This window comes from Oncorhynchus nerka, linkage group LG28, assembly GCF_034236695.1.
Source record: "Oncorhynchus nerka isolate Pitt River linkage group LG28, Oner_Uvic_2.0, whole genome shotgun sequence".
In the NCBI taxonomy this organism is placed as follows: Eukaryota; Metazoa; Chordata; class Actinopteri; order Salmoniformes; family Salmonidae; genus Oncorhynchus; species Oncorhynchus nerka.
Genome location: NC_088423.1, coordinates 20,559,443 through 20,586,677, shown reverse-complemented (window position 1 = coordinate 20,586,677; position 27,235 = coordinate 20,559,443). Strand labels below are relative to the sequence as shown.

Sequence of the window (27,235 nt, the reverse complement as noted above, 5' to 3'; positions counted from 1 at the left end):
CCAGAAAATACCTGATAAATTCTACAACCACCTAAAAGGAAGCGATGCCCACATATTCCACCGCAAAGCCTAGTGGTTAGAGCGTTGGACTATTAACCGGAAGGTTGCAAGTTCAAACCCCCGAGCTGATATGGTACAAATCTGTCGTTCTGCCCCTGAACAGGCAGTTAACCCACTGTTCCTAGGCCGTCATTGAAAATAAGAATTTGTTCTTAACTGACTTGCCTGTTTAAATAAAGGTCAAATAAAATGTTTAAAAAATAATCTAGAGAAGAGTCACCTCAGCCAGCTGGTTCTGGGGCTCTGTTCACAAACACAAACGGACCCTACAGGACATTAACATATTTAGACCCAACCAAATCAGGAGAAAGCAAAAAGATAATTGTTTGACACACTGGAAATAATCAACCAAAAAACAGAGCAAATTGGAATGCCATCTGGCCCTAAATGGAGAGTACACAGAGGAAGAATACCTGAACACGGTGACTGACCCCAAATTAAGAAAATCCTTGACTAATTGCAGACTCAGTGAGCATAGCCTGGCTATTGAGAGAGGACTTCCTAACCTCCAGCCAAATGTATGACCACATTAGGCACATCATTCCCACAGACACACAAAGAATTTGAAAACAAATAAAACAAAACTCCCATTTCTGTTAGGGCCAAATACCGCAGTGTGCAATCACAGCAGCAATACAACCCTATATATCTGTTTATTTTATCTTTCACACTTCAACTATTTGCACATAGCCAATAATAACATTTTAAATGTCAACATTATTATAAAACTTTTGTGCGTGCAATGTTTACTGATTGTTTATTGTCTTGGCATGGGAAACATATGTTTCCCAGTGAAAGAGAGAGAGAGCGTGTGTGAGAGAGCGAGACAAACACTCCAGTCTGGGGCTGGGCAACTCAACATTAGCAAGAACTGATGATTTCGGTATGTTTCATCATTCTTCTAACACACACTCCTTGTCTCCTCATCCAATCTATCATTTGCACTTCAAGCACTATCTTACTTGCACCAGTGAGATGGATGTTATTATTTTTCTCCAGAACATACTGTATGTAGGCCAGGGTTATTAGACAGTCAGGGCTTCAAAGAGAGGAGGCACTCCCTATGGATTGCCATGTGCTATAAAGAGAATACCATATGCATTTGGACTTTGTGTGTCACTAGTTTTAGTCAACTAACATTGCTATCACATGCGAATACAATTTCACTTACTTTTTCAGCACAGGTTTTGTAAGAGTTCTCAAATCACTAGTAATCTCTACAATTGGTGCAACTAACTCTCTCTCTCTGCCACTAGAGGTCAGCAGATGGCAGCTGTTCACAATGCCATGTTCAGACTTATGGTCAATACAACAAACAAAGTATATTACTCATGGACAAACATCCTTAGCAGGTATAAAGGTTACCTAGTTATATTCTGTAAGTCACAAAAACGTCACTTGATCACATGCAAACCTGGTATCACAACAAATGTGAAACCTGATGGATTGGATATTAGGTACTGTAATGAGTAACCACAACCGTTGAATAAAATGTACCAGAGAATGATATTGTAGCTGTCTGGTGGGAGGTTAAGGATGGGGGGGGGCTGATAGTAGAGTAAACAGCAGAACTCAAGGATTGACTTTCCCTAACCTGCATAGACAGGACAATCTTTACTCATTTGAATACACCCTGTATTCATTTTCATCCAGGTTCTCACGCTGCACTGCACTACCTCCAGCTGCCAGACGTTTAACATTTGGCAGACACTGTTGCTGAAGTGTAATACATGACTCTTGCTGAGACAGATCTCTCCCTGTTGGCTGACAACTCTGTCAGACCCAGATGGTCAGTTACACAATGTTATTCCTCTCCTCCTCCTGTCTCTACTCCAGAGTTCTCTGACATGGTCAAGCTGGAGAAGAAACCCAGGAAGTATAGGTCAGAGAAGGCTTATTTTTAAATGTGTGAATGCTTTACTTTTCAGAAAAAAACAAAAGCGATGAAAGGTGGCTATCGAGGAGTGGGGCACACTCTTTGGTTTGCCTACTAACGAATTGACATCTAAGGATCACTCGGTTTCCGGGTTCGGAGAAGAGGGGACGGAACAGAGCGGGTGGAGGACGGACTTTTGCCCAAATGAGAAAAGGCCAGGGTTGACTACATGGGTGGCTATTATTTTCTCATCTCCAAAAAGAATGAGGAAACTGTAGTACTGGTGTAATACTTTTTGAAGTGCCGTGATTTCTCCTATGTGTACTGTACTTTGTGTCTGCGTCATGATATTAGCCATTTGGGAGCAGAGAGAAAACAGCAGTGTGACCACATTACTGTACTTTATACCCAGACTTATCTTGTCTGTACATAACACATTTGTTAACAGTTGATTAAATATTAAAGGGCATGGTTTTTACGTGATCAGGGTAGTATATTCTCACAGGTAGGACGCCAAGACAAAACAAAATGTACCCCAACCAACCAAGCTGAAGACATTAAACTCTACATCAAATATATGCTTTCAGAAAGTATTCACACCCCTTGACTTATTCCACATTTTATTGTTACAGCCTGAATTTAAAATGGATTAAATTGCTCCTTTTTTTCACTACCTTACACACAATACCCCATCATTTCAAAGTGTTCAAGATGTTAAAAGTTTGTTTTTATTCACTTTAGCATACTCTGCCAACCCGGATGTCCTAGCCGTGTCTGAATAATGGCTTAGGAAGACCACCAAAACCCCTGAAGTTTCCATCCCTAACTATAACATTTTCCGACAAGATAGAACTGCCAAAGGGTGGGGGGGGGGGTTGCAATCTACTGCAGAGATAGCCTGCAGAGTTCTGTCTTACTATCCAGGTCTGTACCCAAACAATTCGAGCTTCTACTTCTAAAAATCCACTTTTCCAGAAACAAGTCTCTCACCGTTGCCGCTTGCAATAGACCACCCTCTGCCACCAGCTGTGCCCTGGACACCATATGTGAATTGATTGCCCCCCATATATCTTCAGAGCTCGTGCTGCTAGGTGACCTAAACTGTGACATGCTTTACACCCCGGCCATCCTACAATTTAAGCTTAATGCCCTCAATCTCACACAAATGATCAATGAACCCACCAGGTACAACCCCAAATCCGTTAACACGGGCACCCTCATAGATATCATCCTAACCAACTTGCCCTCCAAATACACCTCTGCTGTTTTCAACCAAGATCTTCTTCACCATCTTAAATAAACATGCCTCATTCAAAAAACGTAGAACAAGGAACAGATATAGCCCTTGGTTCTCTCCAGACGTGACTGCCCTTGACCAACATAAAAACATCCTGTGGCGTTCTGCATTAGCATCGACTAGCCACCGTGATATTAAACTTTTTAGGGAAGTTAGGAACAAATATACACAGGCAGTTAGGAAAGCTAAGGCTTGCTTTTCAAGCAGAAATTTGCATCCTGTATCACAAACTCAAAAGGTTCTGGGACACTGTAAAGTCCATGGAGAATAAGAGCACCTCCTCCCAGCTGCCCACTGCACTGAGATTAGGAAACACTGTCACCACTGATAAATCCACTATAATTGAGAGTTTCAAAAAGCATTTTTCTACGGCTGGACATGCTTTCCACCTGGCTACCCCTACCCCGATCAACAGCCCTCCACCCCCCACAGCAACTCGCCCAAGCCTCCCCATTTCTTCTTCACCCAAATCCAGATAGTTGGTGTTCTGAAAGAGCTGCAAAATCTGGACCCCTACAAATCACCCGGGCTAAACAATCTGGACCCTCTCTTTGTAAAATGATCTGCCGAAATTGCTGCAACCCCTATTACTAGCCTGTTCAACATGTCTTTCGTATCGTCTGCGATCCCCAACGATTGGAAAGCTGCTGCAGTCATCCCCCTCTTCAAAGGGGAGACACTCTAGACACAAACTGCTACAGACCTATATCTACCCTACCCTGCCTTTCTAAGGTCTTTGAAAGCCAAGTTAACAAACAGATTACCGACTATTTCGAATCCCACCATACCTTCTCTGCTACACAATCTGGTTTTAGAGTCGGTCATGGGTGCACCTCAGCCACGCTCAAGGTCCTAAACGATATCATAACCACCATCGATAAGAGACAATACTGTGCAGCCGTATTCATCGACCTGGCCAAGACTTTTGACTCAGTCAATCACAAAATTCTTATTGGCAGACTCAACAGCCTTGGTTTCTCAAATGATTGCATCGCCTGGTTCACCAACTACTTATTTGATAGAGTTAAGTGTGTCAAATCGGAGGGCCTGTTGTCCGGACCTCTGGCAGACTCTATGGGGGTGCCACAGGGTTAAATTCTTGGGCCGACTCTCTTCTCTGTATACATCAATGATGTCGCTCTTGCTGCTGGTGATTCTTTGATCCACCTCTACGCAGACGACACCATTCTGTATACTTCTGGCCCTTCTTTGGACACTGTGTTAACTAACCTCCAGATGAGCTTCAGTGCCATACAATTCTCCTTCCGTGGCCTCCAACTGCTCTTAAATGCAAGTAAAACTAAATGCATGCTCTTCAACCGATCGCTGCTAACACCCACCCGCCCGTCCAGCTTCACTACTCTGGACGGTTCAGACCTACAAATACCGAGGGGTCTGGTTAGACTGTAAACTCCTCACATTAAACATCTCCAATCCAAAATCAAATCTAGAATCGGCTTCCTATTTCGCAACAAAGCATCCTTCACTCAAGCTGCCAGACATACCCTCGTAAAACTGACCATCCTACCGATCTTCGACTTCAGCGATGTCATTTACAAAATAGCCTCCAACACTCTACTCAGCAAACTGGATGTAGTCTATCACAGTGCCATCTGTTTTGTCACCAAATCCCCTTATACTACCCACCACTGCGACCTGTACGCTCTCTTTGTCTGGCCCTCGCTTCATACTCGTCCCCTGTTTAATTGCTATATTGTAATTACTGTGCCACCATGGACTATTTATTGCCTTACCTCCCTTATCTTACCTCATTTGCGCATGCTGTATATAGACTTTTTCTACTGTATTATTGATTGTATGTTTGTTTATTCCATGTGTAACTCTGTGTTGTTGTATACTGCTTTGCTTTGCACCTGCCATGTCGCAGTTGCAAATGAGCCTACCTGGTTAAATAAAGGTGAAAAAACTGGAATTATATTTTTCATCATTTTTAATAATTCATTAAAAATGAAAAGCTGAAATGTCTTGGGTTGATCAGTATTACACCCATTATTATGGCAAGCCTAAATATATTCAGGAGTAACATTTTGCTTAACAAGTCATATAATAAGATGATGTTTAACAGGATTTTTGAATGACGACCTCATCTCTGTACCCCACACACAGATCATTTGAAGGTCCCTCAGTCAAGCAGTGAATTTCAAACACAGATTAAACCACAAAGACCATGGAGGTTTTCCAACAAAGAAGGGCACCAATTGGTAAGGGCAGCTATTGGTAAGGGCACCTATTGGGGGCACCTATTGGTAAGGGCACCTATTGGTAAATGGGTACAAATAAAAAATAAAGCAGACATTGAATAATCCTTTGAGCAGGGTGAAGATATTAACTACACTTTGGATGGTGTATCAATTCACCCAGTCACTTCAAAAGATACAGGTGTCCTTCCTCACTCAGCTGACATAGAGGAAGGAATCTGCTCAAATATTTCACCATGAGTTTAATGGCTGTGATAGGAGAAAACTGAGGATAGATCAACAACATTGTAGTTAATCCACATTATTAACTTAATTGACAGAGTGAAAAGAAGGAAGCCTGTTCAGAATAAAAACTATTCCAAAACATGCATCCTGTTTGCAACAAAGCACTAAAGTAATACTGCAAAATATTTGACAAATAATTAACTTTTTGTCCTGAACACATACTGTTATGTTTGGGACAAATCCAATACATTACTGAGTACCACGTTCCATATTTTCAAGCATAGTGGTGGCTGCATGAAATTATGTGTATGCTTGTAATCGTTAAGGACTGGGGAGTTTTTCATGATAAAAAAATAAACGGAATGTAGCTAAGCACAGGCAAAATCTGAGAGGAAAATCTGGTTCAGTCTGCTTTCCATCAGACACTGGGATATGAAATCACCTTTCAGCAGGAAAATAACCTAAAACACAAGGCCAAATCTACACTGGTTGCTTACCAAGAAGACAGTGAATGTTCCTGAGTGGCCGAGTTACAGTTTTGACTTAAATTGGCTTGAAAATCTATGGAAAGACCTGAAAATGGTTGTCAGCAATGATAAACAATCAATTTGACAGAGCTTGAAGAATTTAGAAAATAATAAATGGGCAAATATTGCACAATCCAGGTGAGGAAAGCTCTTAGAGACTTTTGTAGACTCACAGGGGTAATTACTGCCAAAGGTGATTCTAACAGACTCAGGGGGTTGAATACTTATCCAATCAAGATACATTAGTGCATTATTTTGTATATATTTTTTAAACAAATGTTCACATTTTTCTTCCACATCAAAGTATTTTGTGTAGATTGTTGACTAAATCTATTTGAATCCTCCTTTGTAACACAACATGTGGAAGTCAAGGGGTGTGGATACTTTCTGAGGGCACTGTACAGGCTGTTAAAGCCTTCATACAAAACTGCTCGATGGTGGTGTGTGTTCCTAATCTGCTGTTCCTAACAAACTATTAACACTATTGCCTACTTTGGGGGTGCATTAATTATGTTCAGATTACTGACATGACATTCTATCAAAATAGAAATACAAGACATAAACTTTCATTCTCAATTTCTTTAGAGATTTCTATTACATTAAACACATCCACGCTAAAAATGGCATTATGGAGGAACTCCCTCAACCCAAATCCCCCTGTTAATGAACTCCATCAACAACAAACAAGTTTACCACATCTTCTGTACACATTAAAAAGTCATGTCTGATGTGAGTCTTCGTAGAGGAAAAGACGGAACCATTTCATGTCATCGTTAAAGGATTGTTATTCGAAAAAGACATACAACAAAAATGTCAAATAAGCTAATTCATTGATTCTGTTGTAGGGTCTTTGGTTTCTTTACTCTGCTCCACATATATTTTGTGCACATTTTGAGTGAGCCTTGGTAGGTGTTACCATTTTCCACGTGCATGTCCACTTCCCATGTGGAGGTGACCATGCAAAGTCTCAGTCAGAGATCAATCTCTATGGTCACAGTGACCAGATTAATCTAATGTTCTTCTCAGGTCCTGAATGACCTCATTCATCAGGCATCAATATTCAGCAGAAACAATGATACTTCTGTGACTATTGTCACTATTCATTCTGGGTCATGCTCATTAGGGTACAGCATAGCAAAATGCTTTGCAACGGAAAACTAAAATAAATGTTTCTTATTGGAGGAGTTTAAGTAGTCCTTCCTTTTTTCAGTCAATTTTCTTCTGGTTGGTGCCTAACGAATCCAGCCCTGGGCTAGCTTTGAGAAGAGTCCAGGTGCTCTATTGTCTAGTCCAGCCACACATACTCCAATTCTCCAGGAGATCCTTGGAAACATCCATTCATGTTCTGGGAGCGAGTGCCCGAAGAGAAAGGCCACTGACAAAGTGTCCTTTTGGAGTTGTTGTGGAAGAATCCTTCTTCACTTCAAATAGTTTCCCCAGTTACCCCAACAACAACTTATTTTGCAGACAAAATATTGAGATTCACATTAAGGAACACACTGGTGGTAGTTTGAAAAACAAATACAGTTCTTGTCTATGTAGCATTGCTCTCTCATATTAATAAGGAAACATGTATGAAAGTAAAATACATTTTAAAAACATATTTCATAAAAAATACACTTTTTGGCTTAAAAAAAAAAAGTTATCTTCTCCCCTTAACTTTGCTTTGGATCAAACACTTGAGTTGTCTGTTGACCCACTACTACACTGACTCCACACAGAAACATAGTAATATCATGTAAAAAATAATCGGACTACTTATCAGAATAGACCATGACTACTGCCGGCAGTGCTGTGCGAAAGCATTTAGGGCAGTGAGGGAGGGTAGAGGGTATTTTCAGTAGGTGGCCCGCCCAGCAGCAACAGCCCTATCTCTTGTCAACATACAGTGGGGTCCGAAATTACTGACACCCTTAAAAAAAGATGAGCAATAACAACTGTGTAAAATAAATAATTAAAATACGGATCTATAATGAATGCAAAAAAAATGGGGGAATTATATTTTATATTTACAATTGCTCAGATTTTGTTTAACAAGTAATACATTTTATCTCTCAAAAAGGTAGTGGTAAAAATTATTGACAACCCTAAAGATTCTTATAAATAAAGTGGTAAAAGTTTAATATTTGTTCCCATGACGACATCAAGCTTGTGACTCTACAAACTTGTTGGATTCATTTGCAGTTAGTTTGGTAGTGTTTCAGATTATTTTGTGCCCAATAGAGTCATTTTTATTTTTATTATAAATAAGAATAGCATATGTTTCTAAACACTTCTACATTCATGTGGATGCTACCATGATTACAGAAAATCCTGAATGAATTGTTAATAATGATGAGTGAGAAAGGTAGAGGGAGGGTCACAGATCATACATGCTAACCTCTCACCATTACCAATAACAGAAGAGGTTAGCATGTCTTGGGGGTATGATCTAACCTCTAACCATTACCAAAAACAGGGGAGGTTAAGCATGTCTTGGGGGTATGATCTAACCTCTCACCATTACCAATAACAGAAGAGGTTAGCATGTCTTGGGGGTATAATCTTACCTCTAACCATTACCAATAACAGGTTAGCATGTCTTGGGGTTATGATCTTTGAAACATATGTCTGACTAAGACCCACAAAAGCTGATTGTCTGAAATGGTTTAAAAATACTAAAAAAGGTCTTAAAATAGTATAAAAAGGCTAATAAAAGGGGCCTCGCGGGTGGCGCAGTGGTCTAGGGCTGTTCCACCAGAGACTCTGGGTTCGCCCCCAGGCTGTGTCGCAGCTGGCCGCAACCGGGAGGTCCGTGGGGTGACGCAAAATTGGCCTAGCGTCATCTGGGTTAGGGAGAGTTTGGACGGTAGGGATTTCCTTGTCTCTACTCCTGTGGCGGGCTGGGTGTAGTGCCCACTAACCAGGTCGCGAGGTGCACGGTGTTTCCTCCGACACATTGGTGCGGCTGGCTCCCGGGTTGGATGAGTGCTGTGTTAAGATGCAGTGCGGCTTGGTTGGGTTGTGTTTTGGAGGACGCATGGCTTTTGACCTTCGTCTCTCCCGAGCCCATATGGGAGTTGTAGCGATGAGACAAGATAGAAACTACTAACAATTGGATACCACGGAATTGGGGAGAAAAGGGGGTAATATTAAACAATAAAAAAATAAAAAGGCTAATAAATATTATTTGGTAAAATATGTCCAAAATCAGGGCCATTGAAAAAATCTTCAGCTGCACAGTCTAAAACAATCTTTTCCCAGAATGAAAAGAATCTGTCAGTTTTCCTGGTAACTCAGCAAGTGTCAGCAACAGTCTATGACTGGCAACCTGCCTCCACCCTTTTAGAGACTTCTCAAGAGGATAGGCTAAGCCCATCTCCATGGAGACCATTTTCTCAGAAGTATTGGCTAACCTCCAACATGGCAGGCAATGACGAAGTCAGACGTGGAGTAATTTTTCTATAAATCTTGTAGTTGCAACTAACAGTAAGTTAGTTTACTGGGGGTTGGCAAACCTTGGGAGCCAGTGGTGGAGACGGAGTCATTACCATAGACGTATGTCATTAATGTGGTCGTTGCCATAGTGACCTGGGGTGAGTTAGTTCCTGAGATCACTGGTGCATGTAGAGCGTGATGAGTCCTGCCTGGTGGAGCTGCTGCCACAGTGTCATCTCCATCTTCAGGTCATGGTTGATGAAGAAACCCACAGGGTGATATCTGCTGTCATAGTAGTGGTCAGAGTAGTTTTTATAGTCTGGAGTCATGAAGCCATATGCGCTCACCTGTTTTCAACATGCACACAGACAGAGAGCGAGAGAGAGAGACAGAGAGAGAGAGGAAAAGGGGGGGATGGGTTAGTTGGTGCAGTCACCCTCTTGTTGTCAAGTGTTTCACAACTCAAGCACAATGATTACCTTATGGACCTTTGCTTTCATTAGGGATCTGAGCAGCATACTGCATGTCTAATCGAAGGCTATCAGGGCCAGAGTAACTACTGTCAATCCGTAAGGCAAGTGCAGTCATGTCCAGGGAGTCGTAATCAACGGTGTAGTGGAGGGTAAAAATGCAGTTTATTTTGCCAAACAGTTTACCCATCTTCTACAGAAAAATCCATTGACAGTAAAGGGAGTTTAACTTTTTTTCACCGTGACTGGCAATCAGAGTTTACTCAGCTTTTACTGTACACTACAGCTTTTACTGTACACTACATCTTTTACTGTACACTACAGCTTTTACTGTACACTACATCTTTTACTGTACACTACAGCTTTTACTGTACACTACATATTTTACTGTACACTACATCTTTTACTGTACACTACAGTTTTTACTGTACACTACAGCTTTTACTGTACACTACATCTTTTACTGTACACTACAGCTTTTACTGTACACTACATATTTTACTGTACACTACATATTTTACTGTACATGGTCGTAACTAACTAATACAACGTTACGGTTTACCTTGTGCTTTAAGATTTTTTATTTAACTAGGTAAGTCAGTTAATAACAAATTATTATTTACAATGACGGCCAACTACCCGCCAAACCCTAACCCGGATGACGTTGGAACAATTATGCGCCACCCTATGGGACTCCCAATCACGGACGGTTCTGATACAGCCTGGAATCAGACCAGGGTCTGTAGTGACTCCTCTAGCCCTGAGATGCAGTGCCTTAGACCGCTGCCCCAGTCGGGGGCCCTTTTACTGTACATGGTCATAATTAACTAATACAACGTGTTGCAGTTACAGTTTACCTTGTGCTTTTACAGTCAGTGGTCATAAACGGTCTTGTCTTGTTCAAATATGAAGAGTTGTAATTACTGTTTAGTGGCTATGGTAGCTCATACTGTACCTGGTCACAGGTGTGCATAGCAGCCAGCAGCATCACAGCACCTGTTGATGGACGGTATATATTTTTGTATTTGGTCTGCATGGCATGGCCTCGGAGGAACCTACACAGAACATAAAAACAATTTAACAACCACACTGCAGGTGCACATATTTACTTCAAATTAAATATTAAAATAGTGTCAGAGAAAATATTCTCAGGTACAATAAAGTTGATCTAGTGGTGTGGGGGCTGTGCTTTGGCAAAGTGGGTGGGGTTATATCCTTCCTGTTTGGCCCTGTCCGGGGGTGTCATCGGATGGGGCCACAGTGTCTCCTGACCCCTCCTGTCTCAGCCTCCAGTATTTATGCTGCAGTAGTTTATGTGTCGGGGGGCTAGGGTCAGTTTGTTATATCTGTAATACTTCTCCTGTCCTATCCGGTGTCCTGTGTGAATTTAAGTATGCTCTCTCTAATTCTCTCTTTCTCTCTTTCTTTCTCTCTCTCGGAGGACCTGAGCCCTAGGACCATGCCCCAGGACTACCTGAGATGATGACTCCTTACTGTCCCCAGTCCACCTGGCCGTGCTGCTGCTCCAGTTTCAACTGTTCTGCCTGTGATTATTATTATTTGACCATGCTGGTCATTTATGAACATTTGAACATCTGGGCCATGTTCTGTTATAATCTCCACCTGGCACAGCCAGAAGAGGACTGGCCACCCCACATAGCCTGGTTCCTCTCTAGGCTTCTTCCCAGGTTTTTTTACTTTCTAGGGAATTTTTCCCAGCCACCGTGCTTCTACACCTGCATTGCTTGCTGTTTGGGGTTTTAGGCTGGGTTTCTGTATAGCACTTTGAGATATCAGCTGATGTACGAAGGGCTATATAAATACATTTGATTTGATTTGATCCTATTCTATCCTAAAATGCCCTTGTTGGAGAAAAGGTGTTGGACAGACCACTCCGAACTACCACCTTTTCCTTGTTGTGAGGAGAGCTAACGATATACAACACTTGTCCTTTTCAGTATCCACCGAAACAGAGTCACACTATTTCCTGATGGAAGCCTGATACGGTTCATTCATTTAGATATAATTTGAATTACATGGCACTGGCACACGACACGCATGGTGAGTTAGTTTCATATATATTTTGAACCACCTCCTCATCAGATGACCCTATTTAGCCATTGTGAGAAGAGTGCTTCGTCTAGCCACCCAAAACACTTGAGTTTCACATTTCAAAAGGAGATTATATGTCCAGGTGTGTGTAATCAGAGCTCTGGTGTGATTCTGATGAGTCACAACAACTATTAAAGATGATTATTTAAGTAGGCAAGTCAGTTAAGAACAAATTCTTATTTACAATGACGGCCTACGCCGGCCAAACCCGGATGACGCTGGGCCAATTGTGCGCCACCCTATGGGACTCCCAATCACGGCCGGATGTGATACAGTCTGGATTTGAACAAGGGACTGTAGTGATGTCTCTTGCACTGAGATGTCTCTTGCAAAGAGATCCCCTCTTTTACTCACCTGTTTCTGATGTAACGTATGAAATCTGGATGGTACATCTTGAACTTTTCTACACTCACATTTTTTCCAAAGTATGTGGGTGGCCTGAGGTAGAAAAAAATAATAAAGGCCTCTATTCACAAGCTGCACAAAGATATATCAATATGGCTAACGGTATACAAGACACATTTGTAAATAAAGAAGGAATAGTTGGGGGACATTGAGGATGCTGTGTGGGGAAGGAAATCAAAACTGTCTCCATGGATGCGAACCCATGCCACCTCTTACGTTTTGCTCTTCTCTGGTCCTCTCTCTACTGGAGTGTGTGTGGCGGCTGCTTTCATCAGCAGGTAATCTCTGTCATGGTCTGGCAGGAAGACATACCTAGTCTCCTGGGGGGGGTGAATACAATCAGATTATAAAGAGTTTTGTTTTTGAATGAATGAAAATAATGGATGGATTAATAAGTGAATTAATACATTTTATTCCACAAACAATGTTTATTCCCAGTGAGTCAATTTGATCGTGAACCATCAACATCATGTAAGGTCTCACCTCAGAGAGCGGGGGTCCTCTGTAGCCTGCTCCGGCGTAGCTCTTCATGGAGTTACGGAGGGTGTTGGTGGAGAACGTGTAGAGGGATGTTCTAGAGCCCACATCCTGCTCAAAGCCCTTAATCACAGCTCCGTTGGTCCTGGAATCACAACAGAGTTACGGAACAGAACACTGTCAATGACCAATTAGAACACAGGAAAATTGTCAATGACCAATTAGAACAGTAGCATGAATGAACATGAACACTGTCAATGACCGTTGGAAAATAAATGACCACTTAGCCCCTTTGGTAACCACAGCAACCAGATACATGCCTCATTGTAATCTACAGACTCTTGAGGAGCCCTTGAATGGACCATCCTGATTGACAAAATGCCAACTGTCACATTAATGTGGTAATGCTCATTACAAGGAACCTGTAGAATGAAAAGTTTTAAAAACCTAAGATGGTCTAACCTCCTTCATAGGCTATTGAGGAAGTCAAGACTAAACAAGGTAGAAAAAGGCGTCTCTCACCTGAAGACATAGTCATGTTGGTCAATCTCCCGGCCCTTCTTAGAATCCTTCAGAATCCCTCCGTTGCCCACGACAGCACAGCAGACACACTGCGAGCCGTTGCTACGACGATCCCAGTCATCAAACATGTGCCAGTTGGCCGATGTGTTGAGAACAGACAGGGTCGACACCAGAGCTGTTTGCACAACAAAAGAAAAAAACATTTAATTTTGATTTTCATTTTTTACAAAGACCTCTGAGAATCATTTTAGAATTATTGGCAGGTTTAATCCCCACACAGTCCCAAATAAAAAGCCTTGCTCACAGCAATAAATGCATTCCAAAGTAATAAAAAATATATATTCATAAAGGGAGCCAATCTATGGATCTCTGCCAAAGACCTTTACCTAATGCAAATCACCCAATGGACGATTCTTACACACTCAACTGAACGTGTCTTGTTCTCCCAATAGCTGCGAAACACCAGATGGGGCCTGAGGCAAGGTGTGGGTAAATCTTTATTTGTACAGTCTATGGGGTGAACACAGTGGAACAATTCCATAATTTACTCTTCTAGATCTGAGCTAAGAGATTTGCATGTACAGACGCCTCACAAGTCCTCTATTGGCAGCTTCATTAAATAGTACCCACAAAACACCAGTCTCTACGTCAACAGTGAGGAGGCGACTCTGGAATGCTGGCCTTCTAGGGGCAGAGTTGCAAAGAAAAATCCATCTCTCAGACTGGCCAATTAAAAGAAAAGACGAAGATGGGCAAAAGAACACAGACACTGGACAGAAGAACTCTGCCTAGAAAGCCAGCATCCCAGAGTCGCCTCTTCACTGTTGATGTTGAGATTGGTGTTTTGTGGGTACTATTTAATGAAGCTGCCAGTTGAGGACTTGTGAGGTGTCTGTTTCTCAAACTAGACACTAATGTACTTGCTCAGTTGTGCACCGGGGCCTCCCGCTCCTCTTTCTATTCTGGTTAGAGCCCATTTGCACTGTTCTGTGAAGTGAGTAGTACACAGCTTTGCACGACATCTTCAGTTTCTTGGCAATTTCTCGCATGGAATAGCCTTCATTTCTCAGAACAAGAATAGACTGACGAGTTTCAGAAGAATGTTTCTGACCATTTTGAGCCTGTAATCGAACCCACAAATGCTGATGTTCCAGATACTCAACTAGTCTAAAGAAGGCCATGTTTATTGCTTCTTTATTTAGCACAACAGTTTTCAGCTGTGCTAACATAATTGCAAAAGGGGTTTCTAATGATCAATTAGCCTTTAAAATGATAAACTTGGATTAGCTAACACAATGTGATGGTTGCTGATAATGTGCCTCTGTACGCCTATGTATATATTCCATCAAATAAATCTGCCGTTTCCAGCTACAACAGTAATTTACAACATTAACAATGTCTACACTGTATTTCTGATCAATTTGATGTTACTTTAAAAATTGACAAAAACATTTTTTTTCTTTCAGAAGCAAGGACATTTCTAAGTGAACCCAAACTTTGTAAAGAGGTACAGATATCCTATTGACTGACCATAAAGGGTTGTAATGTCCTATCTCTGAACCCATGTACAATCTTTATTGTGTAGGCCATGGAGCAAAGGGCACTGCAGTTAGACAATGGCCACGTTGTGTGTTAGTCATCCACATTAACGCCAACTGTCTGACTGTCTGTCTTACTGTAGCCAATGTTGTGTAACTATATTATTTGTAGTCGTTGCTGTAACTATTAATATTAACATGACTTGTCCAAGCATTGGTGTGAAGTAATGCATTGAAACAACGGTCACATGTCAACAATGTATTGAAAGCACTTACTGTCAATGTCAAGGTTTCCCCAGCCGTGAGCCCCTGGGTACACTTGGAGGCGCTTGTACTGTTCTGGAGTGGCATGCTTGGCCCACTGGAGGACAGGGATCCTGCCAAGATACCTCACCCCAAAGTCTGTCAGGGGAACCCTGCTACGAATACTATTTGGACAGTCCTGCAGGGGGGAAAAAACAGTCTTCTTATTGAAGACTCTGAAAGTTCCTGTTTATGTTTTTTATTTTACCTTTATTTAAAGGTAAAATGGCAAGTCAGGCAAGTCAGTTAAGAACAAATTCTTATTTTCAATGACGGCCTAGGAACAGTGGGTTAACTGCCTGTTCAGGGGCAGAACGACAGATTTGTACCTAGTCCAACACTCTAACCACTAGGCTACCCTGCCGCCCCAGGGTTGAATCCATTATGAGTTCATCTCAGACCTTTAAACCCGTCCATGTAATCTGATGCATTATGATCTAAAAGGCTAAACTGAACCTATATCTGCATTCCTACTGTGAGACTATACACTTCTTGTGTTTTAGTTTTATAGTAAGGGACACAACACCAAAACACAGTCACAACTCAAATTCATGGTTATCATTACATAGCAGCACATAACAGCACCAGCAATATTTGTTCCAGTTGACAGACTTTGCACCAGCATAAATTGTATGACTCTCAATGGAAGTAATTAACTGTATCTTGTAATTTAACGTTCTACAGTGGAAGAGCTGCATAATGACTAGAGGGATGTGGAGAATTATAATTATTGGGGAGAGACATAGCGTTTATGAAGAACACGTGGAAAACTCATTGACTACATTCTAAATGGCACCCTATATGCTATATACATATGGCTCTAGTCAAAAGTAGTGCACTATGTAGGGAATAGAGTGATATTTTGGGATGCAACCTCACTGTATCATCCCCAAACCCTCTGTTTGTTCTCAATAAAAAAAACATTGCACTACAATTATCTAATTAAAATGTCAGCAATAACTCATTTTAATTCAGTTAATTGCATCATTTATTTTGTCAAGTAACTTATGACATGCGTTATGGAGTCTTTGGAGTCAAGTACGATGTGCACGGGCAGCGTAGTGTTGGCGATGGAACTGAACCATATGGCATTCCTTTATCGTCTGCTGTCTGTCCGTACGGGTGGATCGGTCTTATGCCAGACACCATAAACAAACACTCTTAGAGGAAACACCATATAGAGAACACCAGTAGTTCCTCTCTTTTGCAACCATCATTTTATGTCCACATTAACAAGACAAATAACAGTAATCAATGGAAGCAGACATCCTGGAACTGAAGTGACTGTTTTGCTTTTAAACCTCAGCAATGGTTCATATGAAATGTCCAATGTTATAAGAAAGTCTTGAGTAAGAACTTTATTTTGTCCGTCTTTTTCTTGGTAGCTTATGGGATGACGCTACAACACTGTTCTATGGAGTTGACACAAAGCTGTTAGAGCAAAGAAAACAGTCTGGGAGAATGTGTAATATGACTACATATCCTGTCATGGTACGTGGGCAAAAAAGAACACCACCCGTTATTTACTGGAAATGAATCCAACGTCCTTGTAGAACATGAAATCATTCCATTAACATCAGCTTCAAGGCTGATGAACAGTGAACTAGTGGTATAATTGTACCACGCAGATTGTAGTATATAAAAACGCGACAATACAACTGGCCTATTTCCACACCATGTAACATGGAGAGGCCCAAAGCGTATCAACTGGCTGTATGAATTACGTTTTGGGTTGTATAATCTGTTTGTTTCCTCGAGTATCAACCATGTAATCTGACTGAGTATCCATTTTCCTAATTACAGCAGTGTGGGGCATTATTTTGACAGTGTCCCCAAGCATAGCCACCCATACGACTGAAAGTGCAACCCTCAGCACTCCCTCCAACCCCTTCTAAGGTCTCTAAAGTAGGCCACAATCACACCAAGCAGATCAAGTGAAAGAACAGGAACAGCTCAGAAAGGGGAAGTTCAACTCACGGTTTGAGGTGGGGCGACATCGCTGTAGTAACTGTCTCCAATGAAAGGTGGCTCTGTTGGTTTGGTTGAATTGGAGAGGAGAGCACCTTTAATATTTTGACCCTTGGTAGTCCTGACCCTGGCTCCAGGTTTCATTGAGGGTCTGACTCCGACAGGGGATGTGGACTGTACCTTTAACCTGAAATGTGTTGTTGGTGTTGAACCAATGTGTAGGCTGTCCAAACCATCTGACGGTGTGTTGCCGTCAATAGAGTCTTCAGAGTCATGTGACCTAGTGTAAGACAAAACAACACGGCAATGGTCAAACCTGGAGCAGAAAGACTGGTCAGTGTAACAATGTGCAATTGTTGTGGTTACTAACGCTGTGTGTGATCATAGAAGGTATCATTGGCTTACTCCAAGTTAACCATATCCTGCTACTAATAATGGAAACAAATCACATATTGAATCCGTTTGTAACATTTATTTTTGCTGTAGAAAGCCAGCTTACTTTTCACATAATCTCTCACAAGCAAAGGTCTTCTAGTAACAAGACCGTTTTTTAAACTATAGTAAATATTACAGTATTCCCCTTCCCCATGTCCCCAACACAGCCGTTAGACGTGGTATATTGGCCATATACCACAAACACCAGGGTGCCTTATTAGGTATATGGCCAATATACCACAGCTAAAGGCTGTATCCAGGCACTCCGTGTAAACTGGTTACCAATGTAATTAGTAACGTTGTTTTTTTTGTCATAACCATGATATATGACACGGCTCGAACCACCCGTTTAATAATACTATATAATCCATAAACAGAAAGGCCCATCTGGCACTAGCAGCTGAAGCCTCAGGTAACCATGGTGCTGCTCAACACTGATTGGCCACTCTGGACAACCAATCGGATCCAGAAGAATCCAGTCTCAGCAGAAAGGAACATCGGAACAAAGACTCCAACACCATCATCAAGTTTGGCGAAAACACAACGGTGCTGGGCCTGATCATCAACGACGATGAGACAGCCTATAGGGAGGAGGTCAGAGACCTGGCAGTGTGGTGCCAGGACAACAATCTCTCAATCAACGTCAGCATGACAAATGTGCCTATCGTGGACAACAGGAAATGGAGGGCCGAACACGCCCCCATTCACATTGACACGTCTGAAGTGGAATGGGTCGAGAGCTTCAAGTTCCTCGGTGTCCACATCGCTAAGGAATTATCATGGTCCACACACATCAACACAGTTGTGAAGAAGGCACGACAACGCCTCTTCCCCCTCAGGAGGCTAAAAAGATGTGTCATGGGCCCTCAGATACTCAAAACGTTACACAGCTGCACAATTGAAAGCGTCTTGACTGGCTGCGTCACAGCTTAGTGTGGCAACTGCTCTGCATTTGACTGCAAGGCGCTACAGAGGGTAATGTGTATGGCCCAGTACATCATTGTGGCTGAACTCCTTGCCATTCCGGGCCTCTATACCAGGCCTTGTCTGTGGAAGGCCCTAAAAACTGTCAAAGACTCCAGCCACCCAAGTCATAAACTGTTCTCTCTTCTACCGCACGGCAAACGGTGCCGGAGCACTAAGTCTGGAACCAAAAGGCCCCCAAGCCATAAGACTACTAAAATAGTTAAGCAAATAGCTACCCAGACTATCTGCATTGACCCTTTCTGCACCAATTATTTTCGACTATGCACACACACTGACGCTACATAGCCAAAAGTATCCACTAATTTAAAGGGGTGTCCAAATACTTTTGGCCACTGACACTCCAACATACACACACACATTGCCGCTACTGTTTATTATCTATCCTGTTGCCTAGTCACTTTACACCTGCATTTGTATACATACTGTATCTACCTCAATTACCTCATACCCCTGCACGTCGTCTCGCTACTGGTACCCCTTATATGTAGCCAAGTTATTGTTACTCATTGAATATGTATTTCTCGTGTTACTAGGTTTTGTTATATTTTGCATTCTTTCCCTCTGCATTGTTGGGAATGGCCCAAAAGTAAGCATTTCACTGTTAGTCTACACCACTTGTCTACGAAGCACGGGACAATTAAAATGAGATTTATATGAATAAAAAAACAATGTAATAAACCCAATCAGATGATGGTGAACCTGAGATCAAAAGGTGACAAAACATTTGAAATGCAAATGTGTTTGTCATTTACTGGCCTTTCTTATTACAGCAAGCTACACATCGACTCCTGCATTTGGAGAGCCACAGTTTGGAACTAAGAAGGATAAGCACAGCAGGGTTGTTTGGAGACTCAGGCATTTATATAAAAGCACTGCCCACTGTTGCTAAGTCAAACCCAAGGGCTACGTTAAGCAGGCAGGCTGCAGCTTAAAATGACAGACCTGTTAAAGCTCAAACCACTCAAACATGTCATTTAGTCTCTGAAATAGACCTCTCAGAGAGAAACAGAGACACACAGAGAGAGTCGCTCTCGTAATGCATCTTATCTGCACCCCCATGCTTTTAAAACGGGACTATCGCTCACCCATTACTACCAGCCTAACATTTCACATGTCTAGACTCAGAGAGACTACTGCCTCTGCAAGAACACCAGAATGTTTTTTTCTTCATTCTCTTCATCCATTTTGTCTAGCTTGTGCTGCTGTGTGGCTCCATTGTGAAAACCATAATGATACGACTTGCAGGAAGAACGTAGTGGTTAGAGAAAACCATGGAGCAGTTTATTCTCCATGATCTCAGCCATTTCCCTCTGTATGGCTGCTCATTATGCAAACCAAGGGAAATGACTAGGATGAATTTCAGGAAACAGGGAGAAAAACTGTCAGAGCACATAGTATATTCAGCTGGGTCAATGGTGCATTGTTGTTTGTTTACCTGTTTGGTTCCTGTGTGTACCCAAGACCAGGGAAGTGTGACAGGTTCAGGTTGACCATGCGCCAGGGGACGGTGATCTCCAGGCTCAAACACAGGATGTAGATGACCAGCAGGGAGATGACACCCAGGAAGCACAGCCCCAGCCTCCTCTTGAGCCCCATGTCTGTCACCGTGGCCCCGAGCCTGGGCAGCTGGCCACGTGTGTGCCCCCTGCTCTCCAACCTCCCCGGAGGAGGAACATGAGAACTAGGCAGAGGGGGAGGAGGATGGGGGAGTAGAGGGGTGGAGTGGAGTCGCTGATGTCCTTCTGAGGAGGACGTTTAGGTTTTTCAGGGGAGCAACGGGAAAAGAGATGAGGGCCAGGGGTGGATTTGACTGTAAATTAGTCCAGAGGGTCTCTGCTCCAGGGCCCCTCTCACCCCACGACAGTCTGAAGAGAAAGAGAAAAGGACAGAGACAGGAGAGCAACAGGGGAGAAAAGGACACAGAGGAACAGGGGAGATACAGACAGAGAGAGAGATGGACAGAGAGAGAAACCAGTGAAGAACAAACACCATTGTAAATACAACCCATATTTATGTTGATTTATTTTCCCTTTTGTACGTCATTACAACACTGTATATAGTAGCCATAATATGACATTTGAAATGTCTCTTTTCCTTTTGAACTTTTGTGAGTGTAATGCTGATTTCACTTGAGAGAGAGAGAAACAGAGAGAAAGAAACTCACCAGAGTTGCTCCCAAGAACCCCTTTTAAATAGACATCTGTCCATATAATACAGGGTCACCCTTCTCTTTCATATCCCTCTGATTATAGGGACAGGTTGGATCGGGTATTTACCTTGGCCCGTTTATTGCTATGGCCCCTGATGCATCATGGTACAGGAACTGAATAGGCTAAGCCCTCATCTGTCCACAACCGTTTCGAACACAGTGCTGGTAGAGTCAGTGGTGGGAAAAGTACACAATTGTCATACTTGAGTAAAAGTTAAGATACCTTAATAGAAAATGGCCCAAGTAAAAGTAAAATTCACCCAGTAAAATACTACTTGAGTAAAAGTCTAAAATTATTTGTTTTTAAATATACTTAAGTACCAAAAGTAAATGTAATTGCTAAAATATACTTAATTTAAAAAATATATAATTGGTACACACACTTCACCAGTGTTCTCCATATAATATAAAATAAAATGTTATTAGTCACATGTGCTGAATACAGTGAAATGCTTACTTACGAGCCCCTAACCAACAATGCAGTTTAAAAAATACAGATAAAAGTAACAAGTAATTAAAGACCACCAGTGAAATAACAATAGAGAGACTATATATAGGGGGGTACCGATACAGAGCCAATGTGCGGGGGCACCGGTTAGTTGAGGTAGTATGGACATGTAGGTAGAAAAGTGACTAAAGTGACTATGCATAGATGACAACAGAGAGTAGCAGTGGTGTAAAGAGGGGGTACTGCAAATAGACTGGGTAGCCATTTGACTAAATGTTCAGGAGTCTTATGGCTTGGGGGTAGAAGCTGATTAAAAGTCTCTTGGACCTAGACTTGGCGCTCCGGTTCCACTTGCTGTGCGGTAGCAGAGATAACAGTCTATGACTGGGGTGGCTGGAGTTTTTTGAGCCTTCCTCTGACACCGCCTGGTATAGAGGTCTTGGATGGCAGGAAGATTGGCCCCAGTGATGTACTGGGCCGTTCGCACTACCCTCTGTAGTGCCTTGCGGACAGAGGCCGAGCAGTTGCCATACCAGGCAGTGATTCAACCAGTCAGAATGCTCTCGATGGTGCAGCTGTAGAACCTTTTGAGGATCTGAGGACCCATGCCAAATCTTTTCAGTCTCCTGAGGGGGAAGAGGTTTTGTCGTGCCCTCTTCACAACTGTCTTGGTGTGCTTGGACCATGTTAGTTTGTTGGTGATGTGGACACCAAGGAACTTGAAGCTCTCAACCTGCTCCACTACAGCCCCGTCGATGAGAATGGAGGCGTGCTTGGTCCTCCTTTTCCTGTAGTCCACAATCATCTCCTTTGTCTTGATCATGTTGAGGGAGAGGTTGTTGCCCTGGCACCACACGGCCAGGTCTCTGACCTCCTCCATATAGGCTGTCTCGTCATTGTTGGTGATTAGGCCTACCACTGTGTTGTCATCTGTAAATGTAATGATGGTGTTGGAGTCGTGCCTGGCTGTGCAGTCATGAGTGAACAGGGAGTACAGGAGGGGACTAAGCACGCACCCGAGGGGCCCCTGTGTTGAGGATCAGTGTGGCGGATGTGTTGTTACCTACCCTTACCACCTGGGGGCGCCCCGTCAGGAAGTCCAGGATCCAGTTGCAGAGGGAGTTTTTTAAGTCCCAGGGACCTTAGGTTAGTGATGAGCTTTGAGGGCACTATGGTGTTGGACGCTGAGGTCAATGAATAGCATACACACATAGGTGTTACTTTTGTCCAGGTGGGAAAGGGCAGTGTGGAGTGCAATGGAGATTGCATCAACTGTGGATCTGTTGGGGCGGTATGCAAATTGGAGTGGATCTAGGGTTTCTGGAATGATGGTGTTGATGTGAGCCATGACCAGCCTTTAAAGGCACTTCATGGCTACAGGCGTGAGTGCTATGCGTCAGTAGTCATTTAGGCAGGTTACCTTAGTGTTCTTGGGCACAGGGACTATGGTGGTTGGCTTAAAACATGTTGGTATTACAGACTCGGACAGGGAGAGGTGAAGACACTTGCCAGTTGGTCAGTGCACGCTCGCAGTACACATCCTGGTAATCCGTCTGACCCTGAGGCCTTGTGAATGTTGACCTGTTTAAAAGGTCTTACTCACATCTGCTGTGGAAAGCGTAATCACACAGTTGTCCGGAACAGCTGGTTCTCTCATGAATGTTTCAGTGTTATTTGCCTTGAAGCGAGCACAGAAGTAGTTTAGCTCGTCTGGTAGGCTCGTGTTACTGGGCAGCTCTTGGCTGTGTTTCCCTTTGTAGTCTGTAATGGTTTGCAAGCCCTGCCACATCCGACGAGCGTCAGAGCCGGTGTAGTACGATTTGATCTTAGCCCTGTATTGATGCTTTGCCTGTTTGATGATTCGTCAGAGGGCGTAGCGGGATTTCTTATAAGCTTGCGGGTTAGAGTCCCGCTCCTTGAAAGCGGCAGCTCTATCCTTTAGCTCAGTGTGGATGCTGCCTGTAATCCATGGCTTCTGGTTGGGGTATGTACGTACAGTCACTGTGGGGACACCGTCATCGATGCACTTACTGATGAAGCCGTTGACGAATATGGTGTACTCCTCAACGCCATCGGAGGAATCCCAGAACATATACCAGTCTGTGCTAGAAAAATAGTCCTGTAGCTTAGCATCTGCTTCCTCTGACCACTTTTTTATTGATCTAGTCACTGATGCTTCCTGCTTTAATTTTTGCTTGTAAGCAGGAATCAGTTGGATAGAATTATGGTCAGATTTGCCAAATGGAGGGCGAGGGAGATCTTTATATGAGTCTCTGTGTGTGTGGAGTATAGGTGGTCCAGAGTTATTTTGTCTGGTTGCACATTTAACATGCTAATAAACATTTGGTCAAACAGATTTAAGTTTCCCTTCATTAAAGTCTCCGGGTGAGTGTTTTCTTGTTTGCTGATGGCGGAATACAGCTCATTCAATCCTGTCTTAGTGCCAGCCTCTGACTGTGGTGATATGTAAACAGCTACAAAGAATACAGATAAAGACTCTCTCGGTAGGTAGTGTGGTCTACAGCTTATCATGAGATACTCTACCTCAGGCGAGCAATAGCTTGAGACTTCCTTAGATATCGTGCACCAACTGTTGTTTTTTATAAAAATACATAGACCACCGACCCTAGTCTTACCAGATGCCGCTATTCTATCCTGCTGGTACATCATATAACCAGACAGATGTATGTTGACTTTGTTGTCGTTCAGCCACGACTCCGTGAAGCATAAGATGTTACAGTTTTTAATGTCCCGTTGGTAGTTTAATCTTCCGCCTAACTCGCCAATCTATTGTCCAAAGATTGCACCTTTGCTAGCAGAATGAAAGGAAGTGGGGGATTATTTGAACGCCTACGAATTCTCAGAAGGCAGCCCGACCTTCGCCCCATCTTTCTCCGCCTCGTCTTCACGCAGATCACAGGGATCGTGGCCTGATCCTGATGAAGCAGTGTATCCTTTGCCTGGGGCTCGTCAGAGTCGTGAAAGGAAAAAGATTCTGCTAGTCCGTGGTGAGTAATCACAGTCCTGATGTCTAGAAGTTCTTACGGTCATAAGAGAAGGTAGCGGCAACATTATGTACAAAATAATTTAAAAAATAAGTTAAAAGCAAATAAACAAACAAAAAAACTATTGGCTGGGGGCACGTAAAAGTCTGCCGTCCTCTCCGGCGCCATCTTACCAATACATGTTTATAGATGTGTTGTTTATTTGATGTATTGCTAAAATAAAAGGTTCAATAAAATAAGTAATAAAAATGAGTTCTTACTGATTAAAATAAAATCTTCAATAGTGGTAAAGACTGACTTCAAAGAGACAAAATTCAAGTCCTCCATCCCCACTTAGTCTGACTGCTGCTCTCTCTGGCTCCACAACAAACCCCCGCCCGGGCATCTAGGAGGTGTGAATACCCAGCCAGCCTACAAGTAGAGGATGAAAAGTGCTTCACAGCAGAAATAGACTTGGAACCAGCAGCACAATCTTGTGTAGAGGGTGTTCTAAATACTGTATTGTAAAGTGTGCACATTTTTTTTCTTCCACTTTGTGTGTGGTTATATTCTCCTACATTACTTTCACATTTCCACAAACTTCAAAGTGTTTCCTTTCAAATGGTATCAAAAATACGCACATCCTTGCTTCAATGCCTGAGCTACAGGCAGTTAGATTTGGGTATGTCATTTTAGGGAAAAATTGACAAAAAGGGGCAGATCCTTAAGAGGTTTAAAGTAGTAGTTTAAAGTATTTTTACACCACTGGGCAGAGTCACTGCCAAATGTACAATTTCTGACAACCCTGCTCAATCCTCAACCAGAAAAGAACAAGAGGGTCATGGCAACAACATGAAACCAGAATGACATCACTACTCTAAGGGCCCTGGTCAAAGGTAGTGCAGTAGAGTGTTATTTGGGGCACGTCCAATGTTTTTCCTTCTCATGTTCCCCTTCCCTGTGACAAACCATAAGGAACAATCTGAAACTCAGTTACTCTGGTAGAGACGAGGCATTGGCATTTTTTAAATGTTATTCTTTAATTTATTTACTAACTATTTTCTTAACTCCATTTGTTGAACTGTATTGTTGGTTAATGGCTTGTAAAGTAAGCATTTCACGGTAACTACACCTGTTGTATTCGGCGCAAATGACAAATAACATTTGATTTGATGTCCATGTGACCATACTCCCACACCTCACGCTGACTACAATGACAGGGTGAAGACAGTACAGAGTGGAAAACATGGCACAGGGTGGAAAACATTTTATCTTTAACCAACTAGCCTACTTAAGTCTCTTAGTTATGCTCCATCATTAAAACATACCAAATGAATACATCCGTGCAAATGTATCAAACTGCTGTAACACAGATGGCACTGATGTACTTTTCCTGACTTTATCTTCAAACAAACACGGAAGATTGATGGCTAGGGAAGGGAAGGAACACCTAGGTCCTCATTATTAGCCCTGTTCAACATCTCTGTAAAAATGTTGACATTTACTGGAGAATAGAGACAAACACTTCCCTTAAAAAAGGTCTTGAATATTGATTTGATAGTTGGTAGCAACGTCAAGATTTTTGTTCAATTGAGTTTAATAATGATAAAATACCTCACCCCCTTTGATTTATTTCCTAAAAGTATTTTTGATTATCCCAAAAGTGGGGGAGAAAAAAAGCACAGCAAACTTTAATGGTCTTTGTCAAGGTTGAATACATTATGCTCAGTAACAAGTCATGACTACACCATCCTCACAGAAACAGAAAGTCGCTACTCTGAGAAATCTCTCTTCCTGTCTCAACAGAATACTAAACATAGAAAAGTATTTCAAGATGTCCCCATATCCCCTCACCTGTGACTAGTCTTCTTTAGTGGCAGTCCTGTACTAAGCAGTACAGTAGTGACAGTAGAAAATCCTCTACGCCCAGAAGTCTTCTTTAACTAAGTAAACTGTAGCACAGGCTACACTCGAGCCTGGCACAGCATGGGCGGGACTATTGTGAAATGAGCAACAGCTGCTGGTAATTGGTCAAACCCTCCCTCTGTGTCAGGGAGGAAGGGAGAAAGGGGGGCGCTTCTACCACAGTCACAGGCTGCAATAAAAAGTCAGACATGAGAAGACCTCAGTAGCGGAAGAGCCTTGCTATGATCACAACGTGTTGAGGCTTGAATCAAAGCCTAGTTTACAGTGAAAGTCAAGATGGCTGAGCCCCTGGCATAGATTAAACACGCACGCACACATGACATCTATACACACACAAACAAAAGAAAAGTGTCAAGGGGCATACAGCAACATGCAGATCGTCCCTCGGGCCCTTGGATGAGTGTTCTCTCCTTGTCAAAGGGGAGAACACTGGAGACTTCAGGTCTCCTCATTTCAACACAGAGAGAGGTTATCAGTAGTCACCCTTTAGCCCTCCAGCCCCAAAATGTATGTGTCCTCTCCCCTCCCCCATCTTCTTTCACAATACCAGTCAGCATGGACCTTAAAGGAAAGTGAGAGCTCTCCGTCTCTGTGTGAGCAGAGATCAGTTAATAGGCTGTCCTAGTCTAATCCTCTAGGTATGGCTTCCTCTCTGGAAGGAAAGGAGAAAACCTACAGAAAGCAGATGCATTTCCACACGCACCACCGGTTGCTTTAGTAGTCAGGAGTGAGAGGGCAAAGAAGTGGAAGGAAAGTGGGTCAGTACAGTCTGGTCAGCTACAGACATCTTTCCAGATGTATGGAAATGACAAACCTTAGGTGTTTTGACC

At 42.6% G+C, this 27,235-nt stretch overlaps 1 protein-coding gene across 2 annotated transcripts; it reads right to left on the bottom strand.

Moving 5' to 3' along the window:
• Nucleotides 1-5,166: 5,166 nt before the first annotated feature.
• On the bottom strand, nt 5,167-26,456 carry st6galnac (ST6 (alpha-N-acetyl-neuraminyl-2,3-beta-galactosyl-1,3)-N-acetylgalactosaminide alpha-2,6-sialyltransferase). Of its 2 annotated transcripts, XM_029640116.2 has the most exons (11): nt 26,334-26,456; nt 24,761-24,911; nt 20,274-20,703; nt 17,426-17,696; nt 15,422-15,587; nt 13,608-13,782; nt 13,092-13,230; nt 12,825-12,928; nt 12,558-12,641; nt 11,047-11,146; nt 5,167-9,968 (listed from the first exon to the last, which is right to left on the bottom strand). In XM_029640116.2, the coding sequence occupies exons 3-11, from the start codon at nt 20,432-20,434 to the stop codon at nt 9,798-9,800; spliced, it is 1,371 nt and encodes a 456-aa protein (XP_029495976.1). In that variant the 5' UTR covers nt 20,435-20,703; nt 24,761-24,911; nt 26,334-26,456; the 3' UTR covers nt 5,167-9,797. The 2 variants fall into 2 exon arrangements, with proteins under 2 accessions (XP_029495976.1, XP_029495975.1); XM_029640115.2 differs by lacking the exon at nt 24,761-24,911.
• Nucleotides 26,457-27,235: the final 779 nt, after the last annotated feature.

Bases quoted from the DNA above. Each gene is read 5' to 3' on its own strand.
- st6galnac (XM_029640116.2), bottom strand. From the start codon at position 20,434: ATGGGGCTCAAGAGGAGGCTGGGGCTGTGCTTCCTGGGTGTCATCTCC. The intron at 17,697-20,273 runs GTAAACAAACAA...GTCTTACACTAG, and splicing joins TACACACAGGAACCAAACAG to GTCACATGACTCTGAAGACT. The intron at 9,969-11,046 runs GTACAGTATGAG...TGTTGAAAACAG, and splicing joins CTATGCACACCTGTGACCAG to GTGAGCGCATATGGCTTCAT.